This window comes from Gadus chalcogrammus, chromosome 6, assembly GCF_026213295.1.
Source record: "Gadus chalcogrammus isolate NIFS_2021 chromosome 6, NIFS_Gcha_1.0, whole genome shotgun sequence".
Lineage (NCBI taxonomy): Eukaryota > Metazoa > Chordata > Actinopteri > Gadiformes > Gadidae > Gadus > Gadus chalcogrammus.
Window position 1 is genome coordinate 11,873,916 of NC_079417.1, and position 26,195 is coordinate 11,900,110.

Below are 26,195 nucleotides of genomic sequence, written 5' to 3' on the forward strand. Positions count from 1 at the left end.
TAGGTGACAGGTTGTTACATGTTGAAGCCGTAGGCGGGCTGAGGAGGGAAGCCCGGAGCGGCGTAGCCGTAGCCTGGGTAGGGCGCCTGGGGAGTCACAGCAGCTGGCGTGGTGCCGGTCAGCATCAGCTGTTGACCTGTAGACACACGCGCGCACACACACACACACACACACACACACACACACACACACACACACACACACACCACCACACACCCACACACACACCACACACACACACACACACACACACACACACACACACACACACACACACATTGACGGATTTGTCTTTGAACATTATCGAACATCTTTTCATCCATAAATGAAATCCCATAAAATCAGGCTGACGATAGAACCCAATGTCCCGGCAGATGTCGAGCGTGTAACCCAAGACATAAAGGGTGATGAGCGACATAAATTAACATTGTGGTTTCCTTAGCAACGATCGTACAAATGGCTGGCGTGCGGACGGTGTGACGTACCGAACACGATTGGCTGGGGCTCAGTGACCTCGTCTTCAGTTTTCCTTTGGCTCTCCAGCTCCTCTAGCTTATCCACCTGAAGGCGTAGGGAGAAGGAAGCACAATGAAACAGAATGAGGTGAGAAATCGGACAATAATCAGTTGGACAAGTTGGAGAAGGTCCACCATGTTAAAAACAAAGTTTCCTGTAAGCGTCTTAACAACCACCTATTACGGTTTGTCTTTTATAAGAAGGATTAATTACATTCCAGAGGGGGGAAGATGTGACATGCCAGTACAAATGATTGGCGATAAAAGATGGTTCCTGGGTAGGGTTCCAGCATATGAATCCAATTAAAATCAAAATTAACTGACAATTGCAGTAATCAGTTATAATACTCAAGTTGCTAACAAGAATACCTATCTTTGACATTTTACATCTAGGGCAAAAAATAGTAAAAACATCAGACCTACCATACAATGCAATATACAACACAGTCAGTATACAATTCTCAAACAACAAATAGCAGTGCTACAGTACATGTAGTCCACGATACGTATACTACCTTAAAGATGCCATGCAAAACGGTTTCAGACTATTCACTAAAGCTTGCAAGAGAGGTGAGTGGCTTGGTTAAAAATCGATTGGTTTAGTGCTCTTAAGAACATGGATTGGATTTTTTTCCCAGGGTAGGATTAGTTTTATTCCATGTATCCATGGTTAAATAAGAGTCCCGGAGACATACCGTGTGTATGAGCGTCATAGGCTAGCTCACACATGCATGCTATTTATTGTTGTAAGTAAGATGTAATTGGGTGGTTATAAACAGGGTTAAAAGTGCGGTCTTGTGTGGTGCGTTTATCGTCGACAAGCCTTTCTATTTACTTATGGGGTGGTGATGTGGCAACCATTGTGAAATTCTGAAAATAATCCAGGTAGTTTTTTCAAGCACTGTGCTTTTGGAATACAAATGACAGTACAGATAAAAGAGCTAAACAATGGTTGGGATCCAGGAAAAAATCTAAATGTCAAATTAAAGTCAAATGAAATGTTTCAAATACAGATACTAACCCAATTAAATGCACATCTGTTATTGAAAGATTAAAGTTCACGACTTATTTGGTGAAAAATATAATCATTGGAAAGCAATCAGAATAAAAATAAAAATAATTCTTATTTCTTATTGACTAATACTAAAAAAGAATCCACTGAGATCCCTGATGAAAGAACTCCCTTGCCAGAGGTTCTGGCTCAAAGGGTGAAACTACAGGCTAAGCTAACAGAAGTCAGGAGATTCTAACCTCAGGGCTACAGAAGTTGCCTGCAAGGTTACAGCCTTAACAGGCTGGTGGGATTTATAAGACAAGGCAGATCCCTGGAAAAAGGGAAAATCAATGACTACAACTGATGGAAACTAAAAAGCGCTGCACAGAGAAAAATGAATGTCAAGCTTGGTGTTCAGTCCTTAATGGTTTCAGGCGAGCACAGATGCACTACCATTATTATAGGGAAACTGTTGGTGAGGAGAAGTGGGACCTCCATCTTACAAGCATTGTCCTTTCACTTCATCCATCTTCTTAATAGGTTTGCATCATGGTCTATATTCTATACTTATCTAAGCATTTACTTTTCCACTACACTTATTCTGAATATTTTTTAAGTATAATCTCTTTTGAAGATTTTTTATTTTTTATTCTACTATTGTCCTGTACTTGCTGTTGTGGCTCCCAGATTTCTCGTCTGGGATCAAAATATTTTAAATCTCGTTTTATATTTCCCTCCTAAAAGTACAATAAGCCAAATTATCTAGTACTGTGTTGTAATGCTGTACATCTGGGAACTAACCTCACACGTCAATCTATACATTCAGTACTACTCATACTACTAGTACTACAGGAAACATCTATCCATGACCAGAGTTGTTGTTTTTAGATTAAAGATAAAGAGAAAAAAACCAGGAGGAAAGGGTTAGATGTGAGTGGGCGACATCTTGTCCTGAGGAACTATAACATGCAGAGTCTTTAAGGTTTGGGGCCAGGGAAGTCCTGAGCATGCAGACATCCCACCCTCGGCTCATGTAACAGAGTAGAACCGAAACCCCCACAAAGAGTAGTGTGGTGATGGGGAGTCTATGGCGTGACATGGTGAAAAGCTATGTGTAATTACGGCTTTATCATCAAGTCCACACAAGGGAGCTATTTCAAATACAGTCAGTGGTTGTCGTCTGAATGTTGCAAATTGTAACCATTATTCAATTACAATTCTATGTTTTGCTTACTTTGAAGTGCTTTGCTTGTTTGAACTAGCCTTCTCTGGGAACCAGAGAAGACATGCGTACACAAACATGCAAGTGCCTGAATCTAAAACTAGCAACACGCGCACACGCACACACACACACATATATTTATTTCTTCAGGACTTGTGTTAAACCTTCGCCTAAGTTAGGTTGTTGCATATTTTGTCTTATAAAAGTCAATTAGAATCCTTCTGGGATAAGTAACGACAGAATTAGAAAAACAAAACACAAAAGAGGTATAAAAAAAGCTGGCCCAGAGACCGTCACCTTCTCAGCAAACTGATCAACCTGTAAAAGAACGCAAAGAGGGCCTGGCATGACCTCACGGAGCAAATCACATCTGATGGAAACCATTTCCATCCAAAGTCATCAGCTCTCTTGTGGCAATGTTTACAATTACGAGAAAGAAAGGAAGAGCAACAGAGAAAGAAAGAAAGTAATGAAAGGAAAATAGTAAGAAAGTGAGACAAAAGAAAGAAAGGAAAGAGGGTAAGAAAGAGACAAAATAAAGAAAGGAGAGAGTAAAAAAGAGACAAAAGAAAGAAAGGAGAGAAAGAAAGAAAAAAGAAAGAAAGAAAGAAAGAAAGAAAGAAAGAAAGAAAGAAAGAAAGAAGAAAAGAAAGAAAGAAAGAAAGAAAGAAAGAAGAAGAAAGAAAGAAAGAAAGAAAGAAAGAACGAAAGAAAGAAAGAAAGAAGAAAGAAAGAAAGACGAAAGAACGAAAGAACAAGAACGAAAGAACGAAAGAACGAACGAACGAACGAACGAACGAACGAACGAACGAACGAACGAACGAACGAACGAACGAACGAAAACAAAAACAGAACGCACTAATGAATGAACGAACTAACAAAAAGAAAGAGAGAAGGGATGGAATAAAATTAAAAATTGAGAGAAAGAAAGAAAAAGAGAGAGGGATTTTGGCGCCCACCTTGGCGAGGTACTCCCTCATGACCTGGACGAAATAGGGCATGGCAAAGTCCATGATCTGGTGTCTCCAGGCTAGCTCCAGCACCACGTCGGGGTGCAGCAGGTCATAGGATGCAAACAGGCAGGCGGCGAAGCACTCCTTCTTTCCTTCCTCCAGGAACCACTGGAGGAGAGTCTCAGCCAGCTCGGCCTCCTTTGACTCGGCCGCGTACAGCATTGCATCCTGGGAAAATTTCAGAATGATCAACCCGTTGTTTGTAATATGGGGATAATAAACTGGGGAATAAACTATCCCCATGCAGGTGTGCAGTCAACTCTAAACCAATTTTCACAGAGCATGTCACTCACTAATAGCCGACAGATGGCTGTGATTTACCAACTAATAAAAATTCAATTATCGCTGTTAAATATTACTTACAGCACCATTAAATGTGGTCAGTTCAGGACTACTGATGGGATGTTAAGGAGAAGTGTGGCATGTCAATGCAAAAAAGACTAACACTGCCACCTATTGGAGGCACCTGGAAATGCGGTTAACCCTTGAACTAGATGTGTCCTGTAGTAGCCATGTTGAGGTCGGGCCTGGTACCTTGTAGAGTTTGTCCTTCTTGCAGAGCTCCACGCTCTGTCTCCAGCGGTTGTTGCCCTTGTAGAGGTAGGCGGCGATCCGCCTGAACTCAATCAGCTCGTGCTTCTCTAACCTCTGTGCCAGTCCGATGGTGTCAAAGTTGTCGTACGCGTCGATGGACGCCCTTAAGCCCTTTAAGATCACACGCAGGCAAAGGCAAATACAAATGACCTAGTGTTAATGATCAAACGACCCCAGAGACAGGGCGTGTGTATCCCTGGTAGTGTATGCTCATCAGTGTCCCCTAGTGGCCGCGGGAGTTATCACGGAGGCCCCAAGAAAATTCAGGACAGAGATAAGGGTAGGGGGGCATAAAGCTGATACGAGCGATTTAATTCATACAAAATCGTTTATATCAGAATAATTGTATCTTCTGTCATAAATATTTGGCCTGTTAAGCGCTTTAAGACTGTAACGTGTTTAGGGGCTATACAAATAAATTGAATTGAATTATCTTAATTTTGTGGCTGTGCAGCAGGTGTGAGGGGACACACCTGGAAGTCTTCCTCTTCCGTCAGCAGGTCGTTCAGCGCCTCGTTCACTCCCTTGTTGTTGTGACTCTGCACCGACCTCAGGTACGCCTTCACCAGCTTCAGCTGGTCCACCTGAGCACCAGCGCCATGACAACCACCACGGCAAACAGGAAACCAGTCATAAAAGAAAACCATCAACGTCAAAGGTGAACCTTATAAAGGGAGGCCCGTCTCTAACCCGGTCCTATATTCTGAGCTGGGATTGTCAGGCTACCTTAGATGCGGCGCTAGTGGGTTTCCCCGCTGCGCGGACCACCCACCCAGAAGCGTCCGCTAATATAATTGTGCCAGAGGCGCATCAGAGGTACCAGTCATAGTCACAGCGCCGAATGTAAGGCTGAATTATTGGTGTTTTTGTGGACAAACTACAACCCTGTGGTGTTGTGACTGGCATTTCATTTTGATAAACTAAACGGCGTATCCCTTTAAAAAATGTAATAAAATAAAATAATTGATCTAATGCGTGTCCGTTACCTTGGAGAAGAAGGTGACAGCTCGGCTGTGGTCTAGCCGCGGGGACAGGATAGCAAGCAGGTCGTTTAAGAGCAGGGGCTTGAAGTCCAGGTAAAATGAGAGGGATTTATAGTACAACTCCACGTTGGCAACCTGCAGAAACAGAGAGACACACGCACACGTTTTAGAAAGAAGTAACGAAGACACAGCTTGACCTATGACGAGCGACTTCCACCGCACGTTACCTTGGCGATGGTGTCTTTGAAAAGACCCTCTTTCCATGCGTCTGAAGGGTGTGACATCATGGTGAGGACAGCGTTGTCGTACTCCTCGTACTTATCGTAGAGGAACACTAGCTCCGCCCACAGGTGAGCCTGCTCTGCCGCACGCAGCACCTGAAGTCATGGCAACAAACACCGGGTCAGTAAGAATGTGCAATGCCGTCCGACATCAGTACCAAGTATAAAACACACAAATAACGGCGGCACACATCCAGACCCACACCCACACCCACACCCACGCCCACACCCACGCCCACGCCCACGCACCTTGGGGATGTTGACCCGAGACCAGAAGAGCTCCAGGTGCTCCCTCATCTTCTGGGGCTTGAACTTGGAGTAGAGGATGGCCAGCTCGGTGAACATGCCCATGTGGGCGCGCTCCAGGCCCAGCGCCGCCTCCAGCAGTGCGATCAGCTCCTCGAAGTAGCCCCGGTCCTGGTAGTAGCTGATGAGCTCCTCCAGCTCGTCGGCGTGGATCACGATGTGCAGGCCGCATATCTGGGCCAGCCGGAACTCCTCACCGTCCACGCACGCAAAGCACACCTGGGGAGACGCGTTGGGTTGTTTACTCTTTCAGGAGGAATCATCAGGGGTCTCATTTATAAAACTGTGCGTGGGATCGTTACTAAAAGTGTACGTACGCCCAAAAGCCAAGTTTGGCGTGCGCCAAAAAATATTCCAATTTATAAAACCCTGCGTACTCACACCGTACGCAATCTTTGCTTTATAAATCACACACTGCCTACAAGTGTGCGCAGCTGAATCAGCTTCACGTTCCGCCCTGTACACGCCCCTTTTTAACCATAAATGGTAAATACAAATGACCTCATGAATGCGATCTGCATATAAAACAGACTCAGATGCAAGTATTATGTCTTGTCGGAAACAATGGCAGAAGTACTGAGAAAAGCAAAAAAGCGAAATTTCACGGAGTTTGAAGTGGAGACACTTGTGGGTGAGATGGAGGCCCGAAAAGTAGTTTTGTTCGGCGGTCACGGGATTGGGATCGCCAACAACAAAAAGCAGAGTGAGTGGCAACATGTTGCTGCAGCAGTGAACTCTGTCAGTAGCAGGGAGCGCACAGTCCCAGAATTAAAAAAGAAGTGGTCTGACATAAAGTTACATATTTTTATGTAGCCTACCAATAAATCGTTATGGTCCCCATAGACCCTCTCCCTCCAAATCCTGCCATTTGCATGGTCCGCCAGAAGTGCCATATGGTGCAGCATTACCACGGCGCTCACCTCTGTATTTATAGGGTTAAGGTAATAAGATAAGACTGACCGAGAACACCTTGGATAATCAGTTTGTAATCACCCACATAAAATGTTCTTGAACATAACCCCTTTTTAATGCCTGATTTGTCATGAAAAGCATCAAGAGTAACGGACAACGATTGTGATGAGGAGTGTGGCTTGGTTTTCCACACTTGGGATTTAATTGACATTTGATTATGTGTTTACAGTGTCACATAAAAATATGATGTTATTGACACATGTTTGACAGATGCTTTATTCCATGCAGTCGCGCCGTCAGTGGAAAGTATGGAGTGACGGGATTACATATAGAGGTTTATTTTTTATTTCTGTTCCAAGGAGATGTTTCTGGAGTTATAACTGAGAAATAACGCAGTTGACTTAAATTATTCTGATTACATAGATTTAACACATGATACGGGTTGGATACATTTATGTGGGATTACATTTATGTAGGGCGATAAATAAAACATAATCGTTCTTCTCACTCTACAATTCTTCTGTCTGACTTCAGTTCACCACCACACCATCTGTGTCGCCAATTCTCCTTTTCCTCCAAACCAGAGGCCAGAGTTTGCTTAGGGTTGCGCACATTCTCCCGTCAAGTTGGTTTTTTATAGATCACAACCTTGGCGTGGAAAGTCACGTACGCCAATTTCAGCCCCGTTTTGTGTGTACGCAACTGTTATAAATGAGACCCCAGATCTTTACTTGTTGAGTTCCTCTGTCGTGTTGTTGTTTTTTCCTCACAATGATGATAACAAAAAGGAGACATTATTGAGGATGATTCTTAAGCTGATCCCATGATAATTACCATCTTCCCATACTATACAGATATTTATTTTGGTCTCAAACTATTACCGGAAGTATTTCACAAGCCAAGTTGCATTATTGGGGGTGGACCAGTCAGCGTGTATTAATAGATTTCCACTGCATGGTAATATCATGATATAAGTGGTGTTGATTATCTTTACAGATGTCAAGATATTGATTGGTGAAATCAAGTTCCCCTATTGTAGTTTTTTCTGCAGTTTCCCCATGATGAGAACCGACCATTAAAGGAGAATAATCATTTGCTGATGAATTCCCATACCGACACGGATCCCATACAACATGGCGTCAGCCTCGGCATTGGCCTACATCAATCCAATACTTATTTGATCTCTAAAACCACAACTAGGCTCAAGCTGTGCAACACAATACAGAATACACATTAAACAGACCAGGCCTAAAAAAAAAAATAGTTTGGTTCCTGTAGGTTGTCAGATGAGGTCATGGGTAGGTAGGGAATTTATTTTATTTTTTTATTTTATTTTTTCCAGCGGCAGCGAATGATAGGTAGGTTGTTTTCTTTTAAAAACGAGAAATTCGCTCATCCTTGTACAGAATGAAGAGGTGCTGTACAAAAACGTAATTATAGTTTGCATGAATTATTATTATTGTTTTTATTATTATATATTTTTAAAGCTCATAAAATAATTTGGGTCGCTCATAAATTGACAGGGTCGGTCGGAAACCGGAACCGAACAAAAACATTTTTTAGGCCCCACTTGGCATCTGATGACAGCATGCATGATAAGGCAACAGCCGCTGCATACTAATATCACAACATCAGTGCACTGCCTCGTGTTGGTGCATGGTTCCAGCTGGGAGGGGTTACCTCCTTCCAGGTGCGGGTGCTGTTGGCTTTCCTGCCGCTGTCCACGGCGGCCTGGTACTCTCCCAGGTGCACCAGCGTGGAGGCCAGCCGGGCGAAGTTGGACACGTTGTTGTACAGGAGCTTGGCCGCGTCGTACATGCCCTCCTCGTAACACCTGTCGCCCACCTGGACAGAGACGGCCAGCGGGATTACCTTTACATACATGTCCTGGGTCGCTGTTTAACATACACATTTACAGCCTTGTTCACCCTTTTTATATAGAATTACACCCTTCTTCACTCTGTGCATATATTTATTTACCCTTGTTCCTATGCTTATATTGTACCTTGTTAACTTCACAATATTTCTGATTTCACTTTAAGTGTTTATAGTTTATATTTGATGATCCTAAATATTTGTATGTATGAATTGGTTAGATTGAATGCATGTGCTGATTGTATTTTATTTTTTATTATTTTTGACTATTTCTCCTCAGAATTAGTCCTGGATCTGAATTCATTGTGCCCAACGGGCTCCACAGAACAACAACGAAACTAACAGTGCCTTTTCTGAAGAGCCGTAGTGGTATTATACCAGTACAACACACTCTATCATGTAAAACAGACGAGGTGTGAGCGTGTTTTCACCTGCTGTATGTGAGCGTTGTTGGGCCCGCTGATGAACTCCTCCAGCTCGGCCAGACGGTTGGTCTTGGCCAACGCGAAGATGAGCTCCGTCTCGACGTACGACTCCCTGGCCTTTTTCCGAGCCATCTGCAGGAACTTCACCAAATCTTCCCAGTTATCTACGGGTCGAGAAGAGCAAAAGATGTGACCCTCGATGACAATGTAATGATAATATGTTATGATAATAACTCATCGAATTTATACAGGGGTTTTCAAGACACTCGAAGCGCTTTACATAGTAACATCTGGCAACACTGAGTAGAAGAAGTAGTAGGGACATGTTGGTTGTCCCTGAGGTAGGGTGAATGGCTTAGTCAGTATGTGTAGCATCCATTTTGTCACCCTTGATCCACGACCACTGTGTGTAACATCCATTTTGTCACATGACTTGATCCACTACCACTGTGTGTAGCATCCATTTTGTCACACTTCACCTACTAACGGTGTGCCGTATGTCACCAAAATGGATGCTGCACACACCGATAGTGGATGAAGTGTGACAAAATGGATGCTACACACACGAAGAGTGGATGAATTGGGATAAAATGGATGGTACACACACTGATAGTGGATGAAGTGTGACAAAATGGATGTTACACACAATGGCTAAGCCATCAACACCAGCCTGCCTCAGGGACAACCAAAACCACCGTACTACTACTACTACTACTACTATTTCTACTCAGTGTTGCCAGATTGAGACAGATTTCCCGCCCAATCTGTTAACCCTTTCTTTGTCCGGCGCTACATGCGCGTGGTGTGAACGGGAGGACGTACTGTTTTTGCTGGCGGCGTTGACCACCTCCATGTACGCCGAGGGGTCGTCGGCCTTGATGTAGGAGTCGATGGCCTCCTTCACCAGGTCCCGGTGGAGCTGCGCCGTGGCCAGCTGGCTCCACACCGCCGGCTCGTTGCAGTTCTCTGCAAACTCGTAAGCCCGGTCCAGGTTCTGGATGTGCTCGATCAGCACCTGGAGCCCGCGGGTAAAGTTGTTATGGTTTGGTGATAGTTTTTTTTCTGTTTTTGTGTCTTCTGTGAACTGTACTGAGTTCAAGGGCTTTGAGGTTGGGTTTCAGAGATATTTGTGTTAACAAAATGGTCAGCATTTTTGTAAATAAAAGCAATCAAAAACAAAAAGTATATATTTTAACAAAATTATAACAAAATAAGAAATAATTATATAAAAAAATATATGTAAACATACATAAAAAAATAAGAAATTATCTATATATATATACATATAATAAATAAAACATGCTTTGGGAGTTAAGGGTGAAATACAAAAGCAGGACTAATGGCGGAGGACGGTTGGACAGGCAGTGCGTTTATCTCACCTGTATGGCCGAGGTGTTGACGTCAAACTTCTTGAAGATGGCGAAGGCCTCCTCGAAGAGCTCATTGCTGATGGCGATGTTGGCGATGTCCGGCGCGTCGTAGTTATCCAGCCGGTTGATGTACTCCATCACGCGCGTGCGGTCGGCCTTGATCGCCGTCAAAATCAGCAAATTCTGGAGGTTTCTGGACGTGGAGACAAATGAAGAGATTTAACGCCCTGGCACGCTTCCAAAGCCTCCCCCCCTAGAGTTTAACACCAGCTTCTAATTACAACACCGAGCCGCCCTCCCTGAAGGCGGGAGACGTCTTGGAGGGTCTGGCGCACCTGTGCTCACTGAAGACAGAGTTATCCAGGACGATCTTCTCCAGCAGCTCTATGAGCTCGTTGGGCAGGTCGGCTGTCATGAAGGCCTTGACCGTGACGGACACCTCCTCCGGGTCCTGGGTCTCGGACAGAGCGGTCTGTACCACCTTGCCATCGGGGTAAAAACATGAACATTAGTGTCCGTTTTTTTCATTAGTGTCCGTCATTTGTTTGAGTGAAAGTGTCTTCCAGAAGGAGCCCCACCTGGTCGATGAGCTGTCTCCTGTAGGGACTGCTCTCCTCCAGGACGGTGGCCCATAGTTCTGGATCTTTCCGTCGCACAAGGTAGCGCGCTTCACTCTTGAACAAGGAGTTCTCGTTGCAAACCTGGATCAGATGACAAAGAAATTATATATTACTTTGAAAAACACCAACAGCACAATAGATAAGTAGTATAAATAATTGTCCTCAATGTATTAAATTCATTTATATATTTATTACATCCTGATTATTATTCAGATTCTGATATTATTCAGATTCCTATCATCATAATTATCGTCATCATTAGTACAACAGTACAATAATAACAATAATCATCATTTTATTCTCTATTTATATAAACATCAATAACACCAACATTTGGTCAACCTTACAGCGACTAAGAGTCAGCTATAGCGAAACCCTCACCTTGATGAGGTCCAGGTCACACTGGCCCCTCTCGTAGGCCACGCAGGCCAGGTGGGGGTCCCTCTTCTCACAGTAGCGGCCCACCACAGCGCTGTCATAGAACGGGTTCTCCTTCAGGAAGCGTTCGGGGGTGTTGTTGCTGTCGATGTAGATCTTTGCCAAGGCATTGTGGGTAGCGGGCTCCTCGCAACCTTCATGAATGCGAGACTCCAGCCACGGCAACAGCAGCTTTAACCTGAGAGGAGGGCAAGAGTGTGACGTGGAGCGAAGCAGGGTCCCGTAAACTTGAGAAAATAGGTCACACACACACACACACACACACACACACACACACACACACACACACACACACACACACACACACACACACACACACACACACACACACACACACACACACACACACACACACACACACACACACACCCATCAACATTGTGGGATCCTTGTAGCAGTAACCTATATAGATCAGTTATCCTTTATAACAAATACCTGTTCCTCTTCTCCACCTCTTCCACCAACTCGTCGGTGGAGAACTGGCCTCGCACCACCATAATCAGGTTCTTGATGACGTCCTCGGCACAGTCCACGTCCAGCAGCCCCCCGATCACCACTGGCAGACGGCTGGGGTTCACCTGGTAGACAAGCAGCACACCTCTCAAACACACCTCATACATGGAGCTCCACCGCGTGAGCAGGCCTTAAAGTGGGGCAGTTGTACAAATTCTACTTCGCCTTAGTCCTTGGACACACCAGTGAGAGCTAATTGGGGAGTATTACTATATTATAATCTGACGTGGGAACCCTGAAATCTGAAACCTGTAACATCTCTCCACCGTAAAGTGCTGGAAAGAAAATCTGCAGATTCGATATGACCCATTATTGATGCAGCTAATGGTTCTTCTCAGCGAAGCACTTCCTGGTTTATAAAGTGATCCAGACCACTAGTGAAAGTACTTTGTGCAGCGAGTCAAATCCAAAATGTCGGGGACATAGCGGAAGCCAGCTGCTGCAAAGAAACAATGGGCAATGTTTCGAAAGACCAATCAACAAAGAGAGAACGGTTGGAGGGGAACGGGGGCAGGATATCTATTGCTAGAGATTATCCATTGACCCTAAGTGTATACTTTGCATTTCAATCATTATTTTGAAGAGGTCTTAATGATAATAATTAAAGGGGCCCTATTGTAGACATTTTTCAATAATAATATCTAGCTCCGAAAGCTGCCGTTGCGGTACCTTCTGTACGTAGATCTCGATGTACTTCTGCAGGCTGTTGCGGTAGAGGTAGAGAACCAGATCATGGACGAAGTCGAAGCGATCACACACGATGATCAGGGGGAGCTGGTCTGTGAGCTTAGCCTCCTGAATAACAGAAATGACGACTTGACGCGTTATATTCTCGATCTGATATAAATGAGTTGGCTGTGCCTTAACTAGGAAATACATGGGACGGTCTGTGGTAAATGGTTTAAAAGAAAGAATGGATTCCTTAACAATGATCGAAAAAACAATGTAGATCAAATATAATCCCAATAATGTTAATTTGTGTGCTTTTATTTTTTCAAATTAGAAAAAAGGAATTACTGTAAACAGTGGCACTTTGTGGATGAAAGTTTATTCGTCAATGTTTTAATGTTTACATATAAGGTGGTGTTTGGCGAAAGGTCTACAGAACAAAATAAGACACCCGTCAGGGATTCGGTCACAATAAAGTACTAGAGAGAATGTTGTACCTTGAGGAAGTTTTTGACCCTTTCTGGATCATAGCAGTTGCTCTCTCTGCAGATCCTCTCAACCTCTTTGATTTGGCCGGTCTTACAAGCAGCCTGGATGTACTTAAAATGAACATCCTGTTCTTGGCTGAAGTTTACAATCGACCCCAAAAAGTAAAACAAGCCTAGAAAGGAGACAAAACAGTGGGAGAAAACAACGTTGGTAACTAACAACAGTTCATTTTCATACATGAATCTCCTCTCAATCTAGTCAAATTTACAAACATACCGTCTTGTGTGAACACGAAATATACATTTGTATATAAATACCAAATATATAAGGCCAATAATTTACACAACTATATACATTTTTTGGTTATTTCTTCAGACTCTTCTTTCACTTTGCTGTACTGTATGACAGGCAGTACATTACAGTCAGATTCCTCCCTCTCGCTTTATCTCCCTGGAACCTACCCTCGTAGCTCTTGAAGGACTCAAAGAGCTCCACCAGGGTCTGGGTGCCCAGCTGCTCGTGGTACTTGGACGCCACCTGGACGCAGAGCTGCAGGTTCTGCCGGATGTTAGCGGAGAGCATCGCCCGCAGGCACTCCACCGAGTCCTCCACCGAGAGCGAGCCGAAGAAGTTCACCAGCCACTTGGAGCGGGAAAATCACAACAGAGGCAAATACGGCGGTCATAATGTGACTTCATCATTGGTCCGATCTGCGAGAACGCAATCCTCGACCAATGCAGTAAACGGTCGCACTTTAAACAACAAACAAGAACAGCAACAGGATTTTGCGTTGGCTAAGCCCAGGAGGGAGAGCGGGTTGACTTGTTACCGGAAGGTTGCTAGTTTGATCCCCGGCTCCTCGTCCCTTATTGTCGCACTGTGCCTGAACAACGCACCTAACCCTCACTACTCCACACAAGTTGGCTATTGCCTTGCATGATGAACTCCACCATCAATGGTTGCAAGTAGCCTTGGAAAAAAGCGTCTGCTAAATGATGTAAATATAAATATTGCAGGCTGTGAATCTTTTCAGAACATGCTTATGACGCAGTAGCCTTCAGTGAATAAGTAGGTTACAAACACACAATCTTAATTCAGGGGGCGGGGCTTTACCTCGGGGTTGAGCAGGTGCGTGTGCACCACGGCCCGCTTGATGTCGTACAGGTCGGTGAAGTGCTCCAGGGCCCTCTGCAGGAGGCCTGCCTTCTCGCACAGCTGGGCCACGTGGGGCCGGTCGTAGTGAGTGAACATCTGGTTCCCGAGGATCGCATCTGCCACCTGCAGAGAGAGGAGCGCACTGACTCAGCACATGGCCTGTTACAGTGCGGTAGCTGGCGCTCCCCACCCCCCCGTCGGGATGTCGGGTGGGTCTACCTGAGGGGCGTGTATGAGGTTCATCTCCAGCAGGCGCGTCTGCAGGTGGCCCTCGGCGGGGCGGTTGTTCTTCAAGGAGTCCAGCAGGAAAGAGGTGCACTGCTGGATCAGACTGCCCTCCACGAACACGTCCACTATCTACCGAAGGGAGTGGGGAGAGGAGAGAGGGCCGCACAGAGCAGGGGAGGGAGATGGAGCACATTCCACGGGAGAAAGGTTAGGATTCTTGGGGTGACGTTCTGCATACATCTTTACGAACCACGAGGAATAGGCCTACAAGGGGCTAAAACAGCCCTCTTTGGGTTGGGTGTTCAGAAGCACAGGCCTGCTGTCCAGATGGTTTTACTCTGCACTTTTGACAAGAGTTGCAAAAGGCACACAGCTGAAGCTTACGAGCATCAGGGACGGCTTCCTGGTGGAGATGGGACGAGGCTAGGGAGGATGGGGCTTAGGCAGGAGGGCCGGGGGTCAAAGAGTCACTGCATTCCTGGCATTGCTGCCACATCTGGCATAACACAGATGGAAGTCTCCCACACTGGCCAATTGTTAAGTGCGTGTGCGTGTGTGTACTGATATGCGGTTTAAGTGTAGGGGAGTAACCAAAAGGCAGAAGGGGTACCAATGAGCGTCTGAATGATTCAGTGTTTGGGCCGTAGACGATGGAGTGTACCTGGTTGATGTTAGCCAGGGGCTCCTCATCCTGGACCAACATCTGGGCAAACTGCAGCCCTTGGTCTGGGCTAACCCGCATCACGTTCCTCAGCAGGAAGATCCAGTCCGGTGTGTAGCCCACCTGGCATAACAATATAGTATTGAGATGAATTAGACCTACATTTAGTCATGGTCATTTAGGATTAGTATAATAAATGTTAATCGTAAACGAACGTTGATACCCAGACACTTGCACACGGATAACAAAAATCTGAGGCAAGTTTCATGATAAACATGTTAACTTGACATATGTGCGTGTTTATTGGATAAGTGATGGTAATTGTATTAGAATTAACATAGACACACACACATTACTCAAAATACACACACACTACTCAAACACACAACCGCACAAACACTTCTCTGTTCTTAACTTGAAGCAAGAATTGTACCTTTTTAGCATACAGCACTATTTTCTGGAACTGTCCAGTCTCAGCGAAGCATTGGATGACTTTATTGGGGACGTTGGCTCTGAGGTACACACTGAGGGCCAGGGTGGGGTCTGAAGCCTTCACCAGGTCCCCAAGCTCCTCTGAACATTCGAGCTGAAATAGGACACCAACGGTCACTTCTCAAAATCGTTGTGTAGGAACCCTACCTTTTTATTTAGCCACTAGAGATAAGTGTTAGACACAGAATCAGGTGCTGCTTGTGCCTTTGGATAGAACTTCAAAGTTAGCTTAGCAGTTCCATTACAGATTAGGTACATTTGCGGTAAGGTTTCCTTCATCAATTGATCAATCAATCTTTTACAATAACAGTTCATATATCAACAGATTCTAAACCACAGAGAAGCAGGTTTTCCCTGTGGGATTGATAAAAAACAGTTTCTCTTATCATGACCTAAACAGAGAAAGACTGCACTTAGTGAAGACTAGAAGCAAAGCTAAACTAGACTAGGGTTTGTTAAGAAATAGGAAACGCATGTGGAGACGACGTCAGACCTTATCCTCCTTGAGCCACTTCTCCAGCAGCTGCTTGCGTCCCTGCTGGAGCACGGGCCGGCACAGCTCCAGAGACTCAAACTTGTTGAGCTGGCCCTGGTCCAGGAGGATGCCAAAGTACTGGAGCAGGGGCGAGGCCTGGCCGGGCTGGGCCGGTACCCCCTGGAACTTCCTGATGGTCTCTGCGGTCCGCAGCACCCCCTGGGACAGGGATGACAGGGAGGCCACGATGTCAGAGAAATTGGACGGGACACAAGGTCACTATTCAAAGGGCTATTTTGAATGAGCTAATATTTACATTGTGGTGATTAGAAGCTGTGCCACAGTTAGATTAATACAGGCAGGATTCAAAATGAACACCTCCCACCAGCCAATGATTGATAGATAAGACCATTTGCAGCAAAAAATAAATCAGGGGCACAAACTAAACAATTCTTGGCAGGTAGATGTTCCGCTCTGGCAGGTAAAAAACGTTAATCTTTGACTGCATATGTGTGTTGGGTTTGTACCTTAGGGGCAGAGGCAGCGACTTTAGCAGACTCAGAGTAGCTTCCCTGTGCGAACAGAGTGTTGAACTTCCTGGCAAACAGCTCCTCAGCTCCGGCTAGGTTTGACCTCACAGCCATCCTCAAGCCCAGGTCTGGGTTTTGCAAAACGTTGGTCGCATAGTTGACTATATTCTCTTCTTCCACACACACAGACAACACCTACAAAAAACATAAAGTTAAGTCAATTGTTAAACAAACAAAAGATCTGTTTAAGACGGTTCTGACATTTCCTTTACGGTGGATTGCCGACTGATATAAACTAGCGACTAAACTATTCCCCACCTGCCCCTTCTTGTTGACCCCAATGATCCCGGAGGTGGGCTCATGGGGCGCGGTCACAAAGATGGTCTCGGCGCTGATGCGGTTCATGTAGATGCAGACGCCGGACTCGAGGTCGTACAAGTGGATGTACCCGTACTTGGTGATCAGGTAGATCACCCCGTGCTTCGTACCGATCTGGGGGACCACGGAAGACAGTCATACGTGCGTCAGCGACGAGAGGGCCTGTGTGAAGTGGTCGGGGGAGGCTTCATCTAGACCACGGATTCTCCTCACCTGCATAGCTACGGGGAAGTCTGTCTGGGCCTCCGGTGGGAAGAAGACGTCCACCGCTTTCTTGGCAAACGGTTGGTTGCCTGTGGCCGGTTGACCCACCTCGATGATATGCAACTGGAACAGAGAAGAGACGGCCGGCGCTGCCGTGTCAGGTAAAACTAATCCCAAGTGGGGAAAATGGAAGTCTGCAGTAAAGTCCACATAGTCTTAATGTAAAATAACCTATAATAACATATCCAACTACATTTTGTTCTCCATGAATAGCACAGGTCGCCCAGTTCCGTGCATCAGCACAAAATAACACAGCTTTGCGAAATAGGACCTACGAGACACCAAGCTCTCTGTTAAAAAACGGTTAAAACTGGAGCCTGCTTTGTGCGTGTGGTGAGAACCACCCAGACACCAGAGTTCTACACACGATTTTAAGGGATTTGCCACATTCCTGTACGTTCTCCAAACTCTCTTACCTTCCCGCCCGCCTGGGAGCGCACAGCAAAACAGAAGAGGGTGGAGGCGGTGGTGTTTCCCTCCACCTTGAACTCCCCGAACGCTGCAGCATGACCCTCAATGGGCTGAGACACCTTCCTGTCCACGGAGTACAGCTGCATGGCCCCCACCACACGGTTTTGCTGCACACGGGAGCAATATAGAATATTATGAGTATTATACAACAAGAAAATGACGTGGAGACTCATGGGAGTGAGAGTAATGTGTATTGTTTGGTGCTTCGACAGGCACGTTCGTCCAGGACGACACACTGTGAATGCAGAAAGATTTTGTCATTTAGGGGTTGGAAGAGGTTCGGGGATCATTGATTCCTAAAGGCAAGCTGCAGATATAAGATTCATTCCTGCTATAAATTATCTGAATCACTGGAGTATAAACCTTGTTCTCAGGCGTTCTGATCTCACCCCGGAACGCCTGGAATGGGGCGCTTCAGATGCACATATTGGCAAGAGAGAAGGCAGGATTTTGAGCATGCGTCAGAAGGAGAAGATACCCATTTCACTCAAACTTTCCATATTCATTCCCCCCGTCTTTGTTGCTTTTATTCTTTTTATTCTGTTTTTATACTCTCATGTTTGAATTCTTCTAGCACGTGCGTACATTTTCGCTCTCGCATCTGTGTGGGGTTGAGAGAGTGAGAGAGAGAGAGAGAGAGAGAGAGAGAGTGAGTGTGAGCCTGAGTGTGTTTGTGCGTGGCGTGCATACCTGTGCAGAGATTCCGATCAGCAGCAGCCACTTCTGTTGCTCGTCAGTTCTGTAGTTGATGATCTGACATCCGGCGAGGCTGGCGTGACGATCAAACACTTTGATGGGCTGCGAGTCCCCCTCCATGCTCCAGTGGTAGACAGTGGCCTCGGTCACCAAGGCGACGGTGTTCACGGAAATCCACTTCCAGAACATGACCTCCTCAGTCATGTTGTGGGCCTTCACCTTGCTCTTCATCTCGATGTTGAAGATCTGCAGGGTCTTGGCGGCTGAGGGAGTGAAGGTGAGGAGATGCAGAAGGTTGAAATACACGCGGCTGGAACGGATCTGGACGACGACGACCTACAGAGCCTGTGCATCGTCGTCCAAGAAGTGACATGTGGGACCCAGTCCCTTTCAACAGACCATGAAACCACAAGTGAAGCCTGGAAGAGGCTTTGAAGAGGGGTTTCGAAGGGTTTCATGGCTTCGGTGTCCTGTTTTCAGTGTGCCGTTTCTAAAGCCGATCAAACCACTGGTCACAGAGAGATGATACCGCTTCAAGTTTGTCATAGTGTGACTTCTGCCTGTACATTTAATACTTCTGTTAAAACACCTATATAGTGTATTAACAGTGCATAACCCATTATGAAAACTTGAATTTGATACATTTCAAATGAATTGTACATTTGCAATGGCAAGAGGTTTATTTTGCCAAAGGGTTTGTAAAACACTGATCTTTAGAAATTGTGCAGTGATCATTGCAAATATCTGGAGAGATCAAATAATTGTAATCAACTTTAAAGATTTTAAATAAAGTAAAATGAGAGAACAAGTTGTGTGACTATAGTTACATTACCTAGAATCATGATCGCAATCAATGAGAATATTTATTCAGGTACACAGATCTATAGGCTGACAAACCCCCATGAACACACACACACACACACACACACACACACACACACAATGATGTGATGTATGGCGTACCTCAAACGCAGCTGCATGAAGAGATCTAGACATGGATATGAGTTAATCTGGCACACACGCTTTTCACACACATTCCCATCACACTCTTGTTCATTGTGTCCCATATTTCATGACAAATGCTTCACAGAAAAACATGAAACATGCCGACACATGTATAGTTCTCATAAAAGTATGGAGCGCCAGATTCTGAAATCGTGATATGGTGCACATTAAGAAGGTGTAGAGTGCTGGGTGCATGGTTTTAGTGCATGTGTTGGTTTCTCCATGGTGGTAAGTATAGGCGACAAGCTTTTATGAGAGATGACATGGCTACTGTGACGTGGCACGTCGGAGTCAGGCGGTCGGACAACTCACCATCTGAGGGAAGAGAGACAGACAGCCAGGTAGAGAAAGATAGACGGACAGCCAGGGAGAAAAGGGAGATAGACGATGACCGGGGGGATTGGCCATTATGAAAGGGGTTGGGGGGGGAGAGAAACAGCAAGAGAGGGCAAGATATAGGAGAGAGAGGGCAAGATATAAGAGAGAGAGAGAGAGAGAGAGAGAGAGAGAGAGAGAGAGAGAGAGAGAGAGAGAGAGAGAGAGAGAGAGAGAGAGAGAGAGAGAGAGAGAGAGAGAGAGAGAGAGAGAGAGAGAGAGAGAGAGAGAGAGAGAGAGAAGGTTGTAGAGAAGTATTGCATTATGGCTTCATAATTGTGATCGGTTTGTGTGCTTTTGTATGTGTGGGTGTGCTTGAGGGGTTGGATTATGCAGAAGAAAATGTATTTACACTGCACAACAAATCTAATTCACTCAACCAATAGAAATGAGTGTGCGGTACATATTTATAGCAGCAGGAAAGCAAGAGGATTTCTGTTAATGTGTTTGCTGCTAACAACAACAAAAAGAGACAATAATACAATAACGTACCAACTGCCGTTTCGGGCTGAAACCAGCCCTAGTTCCATTAAGCTCATGTCTGGAGAGCTAAGCTAACAAACCATCCCAAACACTCAAGCAGACAAGCCATTTGTTTCTAATGGGTGTTACAACATAGGACTTATTGGACGGTCTGAGGGGGGTAGCATCTGTCAGCTGGACTCTTGTCTACAGTGCTGACGCGGATACCTTTGAGGGCGATGACCTTGCTGGCTGGGTTCATGATGGCACTGTCAGCAGAGATGGGTCTCCTGATGGGGTTCGTCGGGTCGGACATGTCCACGATCACCACCTGGTTCTGATCACCCACTTTCTCCCTGATGCAGATGAACTTGTCAGACTCCATGGTCAGGTAGCTGAACCCGATGTTGGCCGGGTTCACCCCAAGGTTCTGCAGCTGGAAGAAGCCCAACCAAAAAACTCATCAGACATCACAGCCTCAAGCAGTACTTGATCAGTGTATTAGGGGACTCCCCATTAGGACTGGGCGACCGATTCAAATTATTGTTCATCATGATCAGTGATTTTGTTTTCTCATTATGAAATTAGGAGCTGTAGACCTTTTGAAGTAAATGGGGGTGCATGGCTAGATATTGGATAAAAGCACCAGTGATAACTAAAAGTGTGTGTGTGTCTGTGTGTCTGTGTGTGTGTGTGTCTGTGTGTCTGTGTGTGTGTGTGTGTGTCTGTGTGTCTGTGTGTGTGTGTGCATGAGCACGCATGTGTGTGTTTCACACACATGGTAGGATTTAAGATTGCTTCACATACAAACAGGAGAGGAAAAGATGAATGGGTAAAATAATGCCTAACTGCACGACTCTAAAGGGAACAAGAGTCTTACGTCATCGTCGTAAGAATACACAGCCCTTACTAAAAATAGCTTGAAAAAGGAAACTGTAGTAAAGTTGGTAATGCAGGCGCCTCGTGTTGCCATTATAACAGCAGTTTTGGTCAACTTTTCCAGAGATATTGTTGAATGGATGTTTCCCAGACAAGGGGGCTTCTTAGTGATTCCACCCAGGGTGCAACCGTGGGCACACAGGATATTAACTCAAAATAGTTTTTATACTCCCCAAATAGCTGGTGATAGTGTTGACTGCAGCATTCATGTACGCTGTCGGTGATGAGAGAACACTAGCCCTTCAACAATGCCCTGTTTACAGTATTGGTTGCGTCGTTAGTATTACTTCTTTCAGCAACATCTGGAAGGATCTGTGTCCTAGGGTTGGTGGCCTGACAACCATACAGCTTGTAGTGTGCCAGCTGTATAAATAATCCGGGGTGAGAACAAGGTTTAGCTAACAGGTCTGAGAAAACTGTCTGGAGATTGCCCCTGAGGGTTGTATGTATCCGAACTGAGAAAGTGACTGAGTATCAACGTCTGACAGAGTTATCATAGGACTTGTTTGTGTTATAATAGCATATTCACTGTCCGAACAAGAAGGAGCATCGGGACTTGAAGTCTTTATAAATATCCATGATATATCTTAAACAGAAAAAGACCTAACTGGCATGACGAAACAGCCATAAGTAAACAGTTGTTCCCTTGATCGAGCATTAAACACAAGATGTATTTGTTTGGTACACAATCAAGGGACTGACAGGGCTACACGGAGCGGGTAGCCTCGTTCAGATGGTCAGGCTGGGTATAGCAGCCTCTATTATGCAGGACTGAGGCAAGAGGAAAGGAATCTTCGCAGTGTTCACAAGGCCAGTACCATCGACTACTGGCCTGTTGGCCTGCAGTCCCGACCGCACGGTCCCGTTTCAATCATTTCAACTGCACTACGACAGACACAAAAAGAGCATGGTCAGGGCCAGGGTACACTCTCTGGCTCAACAACTGTCCCCAACCCTGCATAAAGACTATGGCTGCCATGAAGGATTTCCATGTCGCAGGAGCACTTGTTTGAAGGTAGAGGATCAAAGGTTTGCATTTTCGTACGGATGTAGTTACGCTATGGGGAAAAATCTTGTATTGGAAAGATCAATATATATATATATATATATATATGTATGTGTGTGTGTGTGTGTGTGTGTGTGTACCTGCTATGGAGAAGTAATGGAGGAGGTTTGACTCAAAGAAACACAATGGCTTTACCGCACTTCCAGTAAATTACGCCTTGAGCAATATGCAAGTCACTGACTTACAGGAAGAACAGCACTCCTATTTACGTGCACACACACATTGGCATAGTTTCAGGAGCAGGGGGTAAATCCACCTTAATTTCAATATTTACAATATTGAGGAGGATCGCCTCTTTCAAATAAAACATGAAAGAGGCGCAAAACCTTTATTTTGAAAAAACGCTATACTTATAGATGCAACAATGGCTTGAAATCAAACAAGCACATCAACACAAACACATGAAGTAAAATATATGAAAGCACTACAGAATGCCTGATATATTTAGAATTGTCATCTGGGGTCTGAATCAAAATTTCACACAATATTTATTCAACGCCCATACCAAAATATCCATTATTCTCACTTTTATCTCTGTGCTGAATCCCTGACTTTCTCCTGTGAACACTCTTCATCTCAACACATGCACACCTCAATACAGTCGCCCGAGTTCACGGTTAGGGTAGGAACATGATGCGGGACCGATTTCACATGGACTGCACTGATAGGAGTGTCTTACTGTTAACATCCCATGCAACTGACTGACACATACGTCCGCCCAATGTGGCTCACTCATCCATGATGACCATGTCGTCCCTGTTGATTAACCTTAACCGGTCGCAGGCCCACATCCCGAAGGTGACCAGCAGCTGCTGTGAAATTATGAAATCACTTCCTCCGTCTGTTTCCTGTGCTGATGAGATTTGCAAGACCTTGTTAGAAGAAGTGCTAGCCTCATCTATTTCTGACGTTTGTTCGTTAGTCACAGAGGCAGCGTTTCGTTGATGGACAGGCCCACCTCCCCCTTGATGGAGGCCTTTTTGATCGCCTCTATCTCAGGTTACTTTCAAGGGATTGACATGAACTTGATTTATTATTTTTAGAGAAACCCAACATTCCACTATCTGGAAAACCATCAGAAACGACTGACATTGTCCATAATATCTGACACGTTGGTTGAAGAAGTTTGTGACATGACGGATGGTTTAATATTACAAACTCAAACTCTAAATGATATCGACACGGTTTATCCAGGACTAGTTGAAGTGTAGTGACTTGAAGCAATTAATCATAAGAAGACGAAGAAACTAAGCATAATGTCGTTTACCGACTCTAAAGGTTAGTCATCTGGTGGCGTGACAAATTGGCTAGTTTCACTTCTCCAACAACTGGAACCATACATTTAAGAGTCTTCCACATTGTGTGCCCAGTGGGGGAATAATTATGGCCTACTCTAGGTAGGACATGATGGGGGTTACAGATCTCACACCAACTCTGAAAATACCTGGGACTGGCAGGCTAACAGCACTAGAATCTAGTGAACCATATGCTAACGCAACATTGAGTATGAGTCTTTTATCCATAGTGACTTACAGTTGAGCCTGAGAACTAGGTTTCTAACCGGGGATAGATAGTATGGGGGATAGACTGCAAAAAAATCGGAGCTGCAAATACCAGGCCAAGAGGGCAGTAAAAGCTAAACAACTTGAGGCCCAAAGTCCTGGGTTTGCAAATTCCAAGCATATTTGACCGGGCAGGAGAAACCTAGGGGGTGATGTCTGGTGCAAGTACGTGACTTCCCCATAGTAATGGAGTGAGAAGCAGTATGGCTCTTATCAATGTTATGTGTTTTGGAAGATATGTCATAGAAGTTAGTGAGTAGCCCCGAGAAGTTTGACACAAAACAAACTGGGAATTGTCAGGGATTACGAGGAACACTGTCTGGTGCAGTGGTGTTTCTGTTCGTCATATTAAAAGGGTGATGGTAGCCTGGTATTCTGTGGGGTCTTGGCTAGCACAGTCTGGGGGATTGAGAATCTGTGGCCCAGGAAGTGGGACTGTTGGCAAGAGGAAGGGAGCGGGGGGGGAGGTGGGGTTGTGGCTCACAGCTCTTTCTACTGAAAGGCCATTTCACTGCCTGGTGTTACCATAACAACGGGCTATATAAAAGGGGAGGGGGAGCAAACCGGTGCAAACGCGTCACAAAGTTTGTATTTTGCGGCAGTAAGGCGCCTTCAAGGAAACCCTAAACAAACTAGCCCCCCATGTTCCCTAGTCTTATTATCAAATACATCGTAGCACTGCAGCCTAACGCACTCCGTCTAGACGATTTCACAGTGCGACCGTTAACATGATCATGTTTTACAACAGATACGTACCAGTATAGAAAAGGCTATGGCGTTGGCCCATTATTCCCAGCCGGCCTACATTTCACTGAATCATGCTTCTGGGGTGACACTGGCATTTAAACCCTACGCCGGCAGGACTACCGCATTGGGTTGCGTGTTGTAGTAAACGCTCTATTCCGCGGTCAGCTTGGGCAGCGGGCTTCATGACAGTGGCAAGAGTAGCCGCAGGGCAACATTTCAAGTGTCACTCAGTATCCACTACCAATCTTACCCCCCCCCCCCGACCAGCTGAGTCCACTCGGCGACAACAACAAACTGTCAAAACAGCGCCGTTGTTGCGGGAATACACCCGCATATCTGACAGCGAGCGACGTGGTCCGACTGCACGCAATTGCGGCGTATTGGTGAGGTCCGCATAGAGCTGTGTACGAGCTGACTATTCAATTTGTACAAGTCATCATCTGCCGGTCAGGAGAAAACTAGGCCTGAAGCTATATCGAGCACCACCCTGCAGCCCCTTTCCATATCCCATTCAATCGCGACACGCCGTGTGAATGTCGGTAGACACACGGAGGTGGAACTGTGCAAAAAAATAAGCATTCAGTCATTCATTTGGTGATTTTTTCGTATCCTTACCTGCAGATGTTCCTGAAAACGTATCGGCAGTATTTGAGCCATTCTTGCGGCTTTCTGTCTGGAGAATCCGCAATGGAGGAAAGGGGAGGGGGACACTAAAATGAATGTATGTGGGCTTTCACTGTACGTGCCCTATACGTCCCAAAACTAAATTATGATGAGCAGGGAAAGTCTGGGAGGCTTGCGTTGATGTCACACGAATCCAATGACTGCTCCCATTCAGCAACCCCCTAGAACACTCCTCAGCCCAAAGCTCTGCACCTCCGCCAAGAAAACTAGTGCCCATAAATTACGATTTAACCATATGTGATCAAATAAGTCCATTTCGAGCGTTCGTACTAATGAAACAACGCTTCAAATGTTGGTTCTAGTTGATGCAAAAGAATTTGGCAATATAGTCAATAATAAGCTTCCTCAAATGCAATGCAGTGGGAAATTAGGATGCCCTCTTTGTACCCCTCCGCCGCAGCCCCCCCACCCCCCTCTTGCTCCCAACTTTGAAATCAGGGCTCGTGACGGCCGCCCCACCTTTTTACGATGTGTGCAAGAGTCGGTGCGGTATGAAAACACAACACTCCGGGCCCCCAGTGTGTTTATTTGATACATGTAGCCTATATGCCTATATATTTTTTTATAGATATATATCGCCAATGTATTGAACTTTCACTGGATACAACCTAGGCCTACTTCATATGTGTGTATGTGTTCACATCTTCATTATGTCCAGAGAATAACTGGACATAATAAAGTATAAACATTATTGTAATAGTATTTGACCTGTTACACAACTTTTTCCCAAAGATTTCCCCATTAAGTCTCTTTAATACAGCAAAAAACAGATATTGAAAGATTTAC

At 45.2% G+C, this 26,195-nt stretch overlaps 1 protein-coding gene across 3 annotated transcripts; it reads right to left on the reverse strand.

The window, feature by feature from the left end:
• Positions 1 to 25,651, reverse strand: cltcl1 (clathrin, heavy chain-like 1). 3 transcript variants are annotated; one of them, XM_056592534.1, is made up of 32 exons: positions 25,341 to 25,651; positions 20,640 to 20,847; positions 18,564 to 18,832; positions 17,819 to 17,980; positions 17,352 to 17,465; positions 17,079 to 17,252; positions 16,758 to 16,955; positions 16,249 to 16,449; positions 15,697 to 15,849; positions 15,264 to 15,386; positions 14,594 to 14,731; positions 14,333 to 14,497; positions 13,681 to 13,861; positions 13,228 to 13,391; positions 12,731 to 12,856; positions 11,984 to 12,126; positions 11,492 to 11,726; positions 11,069 to 11,191; positions 10,826 to 10,971; positions 10,500 to 10,683; positions 9,943 to 10,135; positions 9,127 to 9,284; positions 8,501 to 8,665; positions 5,852 to 6,127; positions 5,549 to 5,698; positions 5,325 to 5,456; positions 4,812 to 4,922; positions 4,279 to 4,449; positions 3,691 to 3,912; positions 3,029 to 3,049; positions 486 to 561; positions 1 to 136 (listed from the first exon to the last, which is right to left on the reverse strand). In XM_056592534.1, the coding sequence occupies exons 1-32, from the start codon at positions 25,380 to 25,382 to the stop codon at positions 15 to 17; spliced, it is 5,046 nt and encodes a 1,681-aa protein (XP_056448509.1). In that variant the 5' UTR covers positions 25,383 to 25,651; the 3' UTR covers positions 1 to 14. The 3 variants fall into 3 exon arrangements, with proteins under 3 accessions (XP_056448509.1, XP_056448508.1, XP_056448511.1); XM_056592533.1 differs by having other exon boundaries at positions 3,023 to 3,049; XM_056592536.1 differs by lacking the exon at positions 3,029 to 3,049.
• Positions 25,652 to 26,195: the final 544 nt, after the last annotated feature.

Excerpts from the sequence above, each read along its gene's own strand:
- cltcl1 (XM_056592533.1), bottom strand. The coding sequence starts at position 25,382 with ATGGCTCAAATACTGCCGATACGTTTTCAGGAACATCTGCAG. Across the intron at positions 16,956-17,078 it reads GGGTCAACAAGAAGGGGCAG|GTGTTGTCTGTGTGTGTGGA; the intron begins GTGGGGAATAGT and ends TGTTTTTTGTAG. Across the intron at positions 10,972-11,068 it reads GGAGACAGCTCATCGACCAG|GTGGTACAGACCGCTCTGTC; the intron begins GTGGGGCTCCTT and ends CCCGATGGCAAG.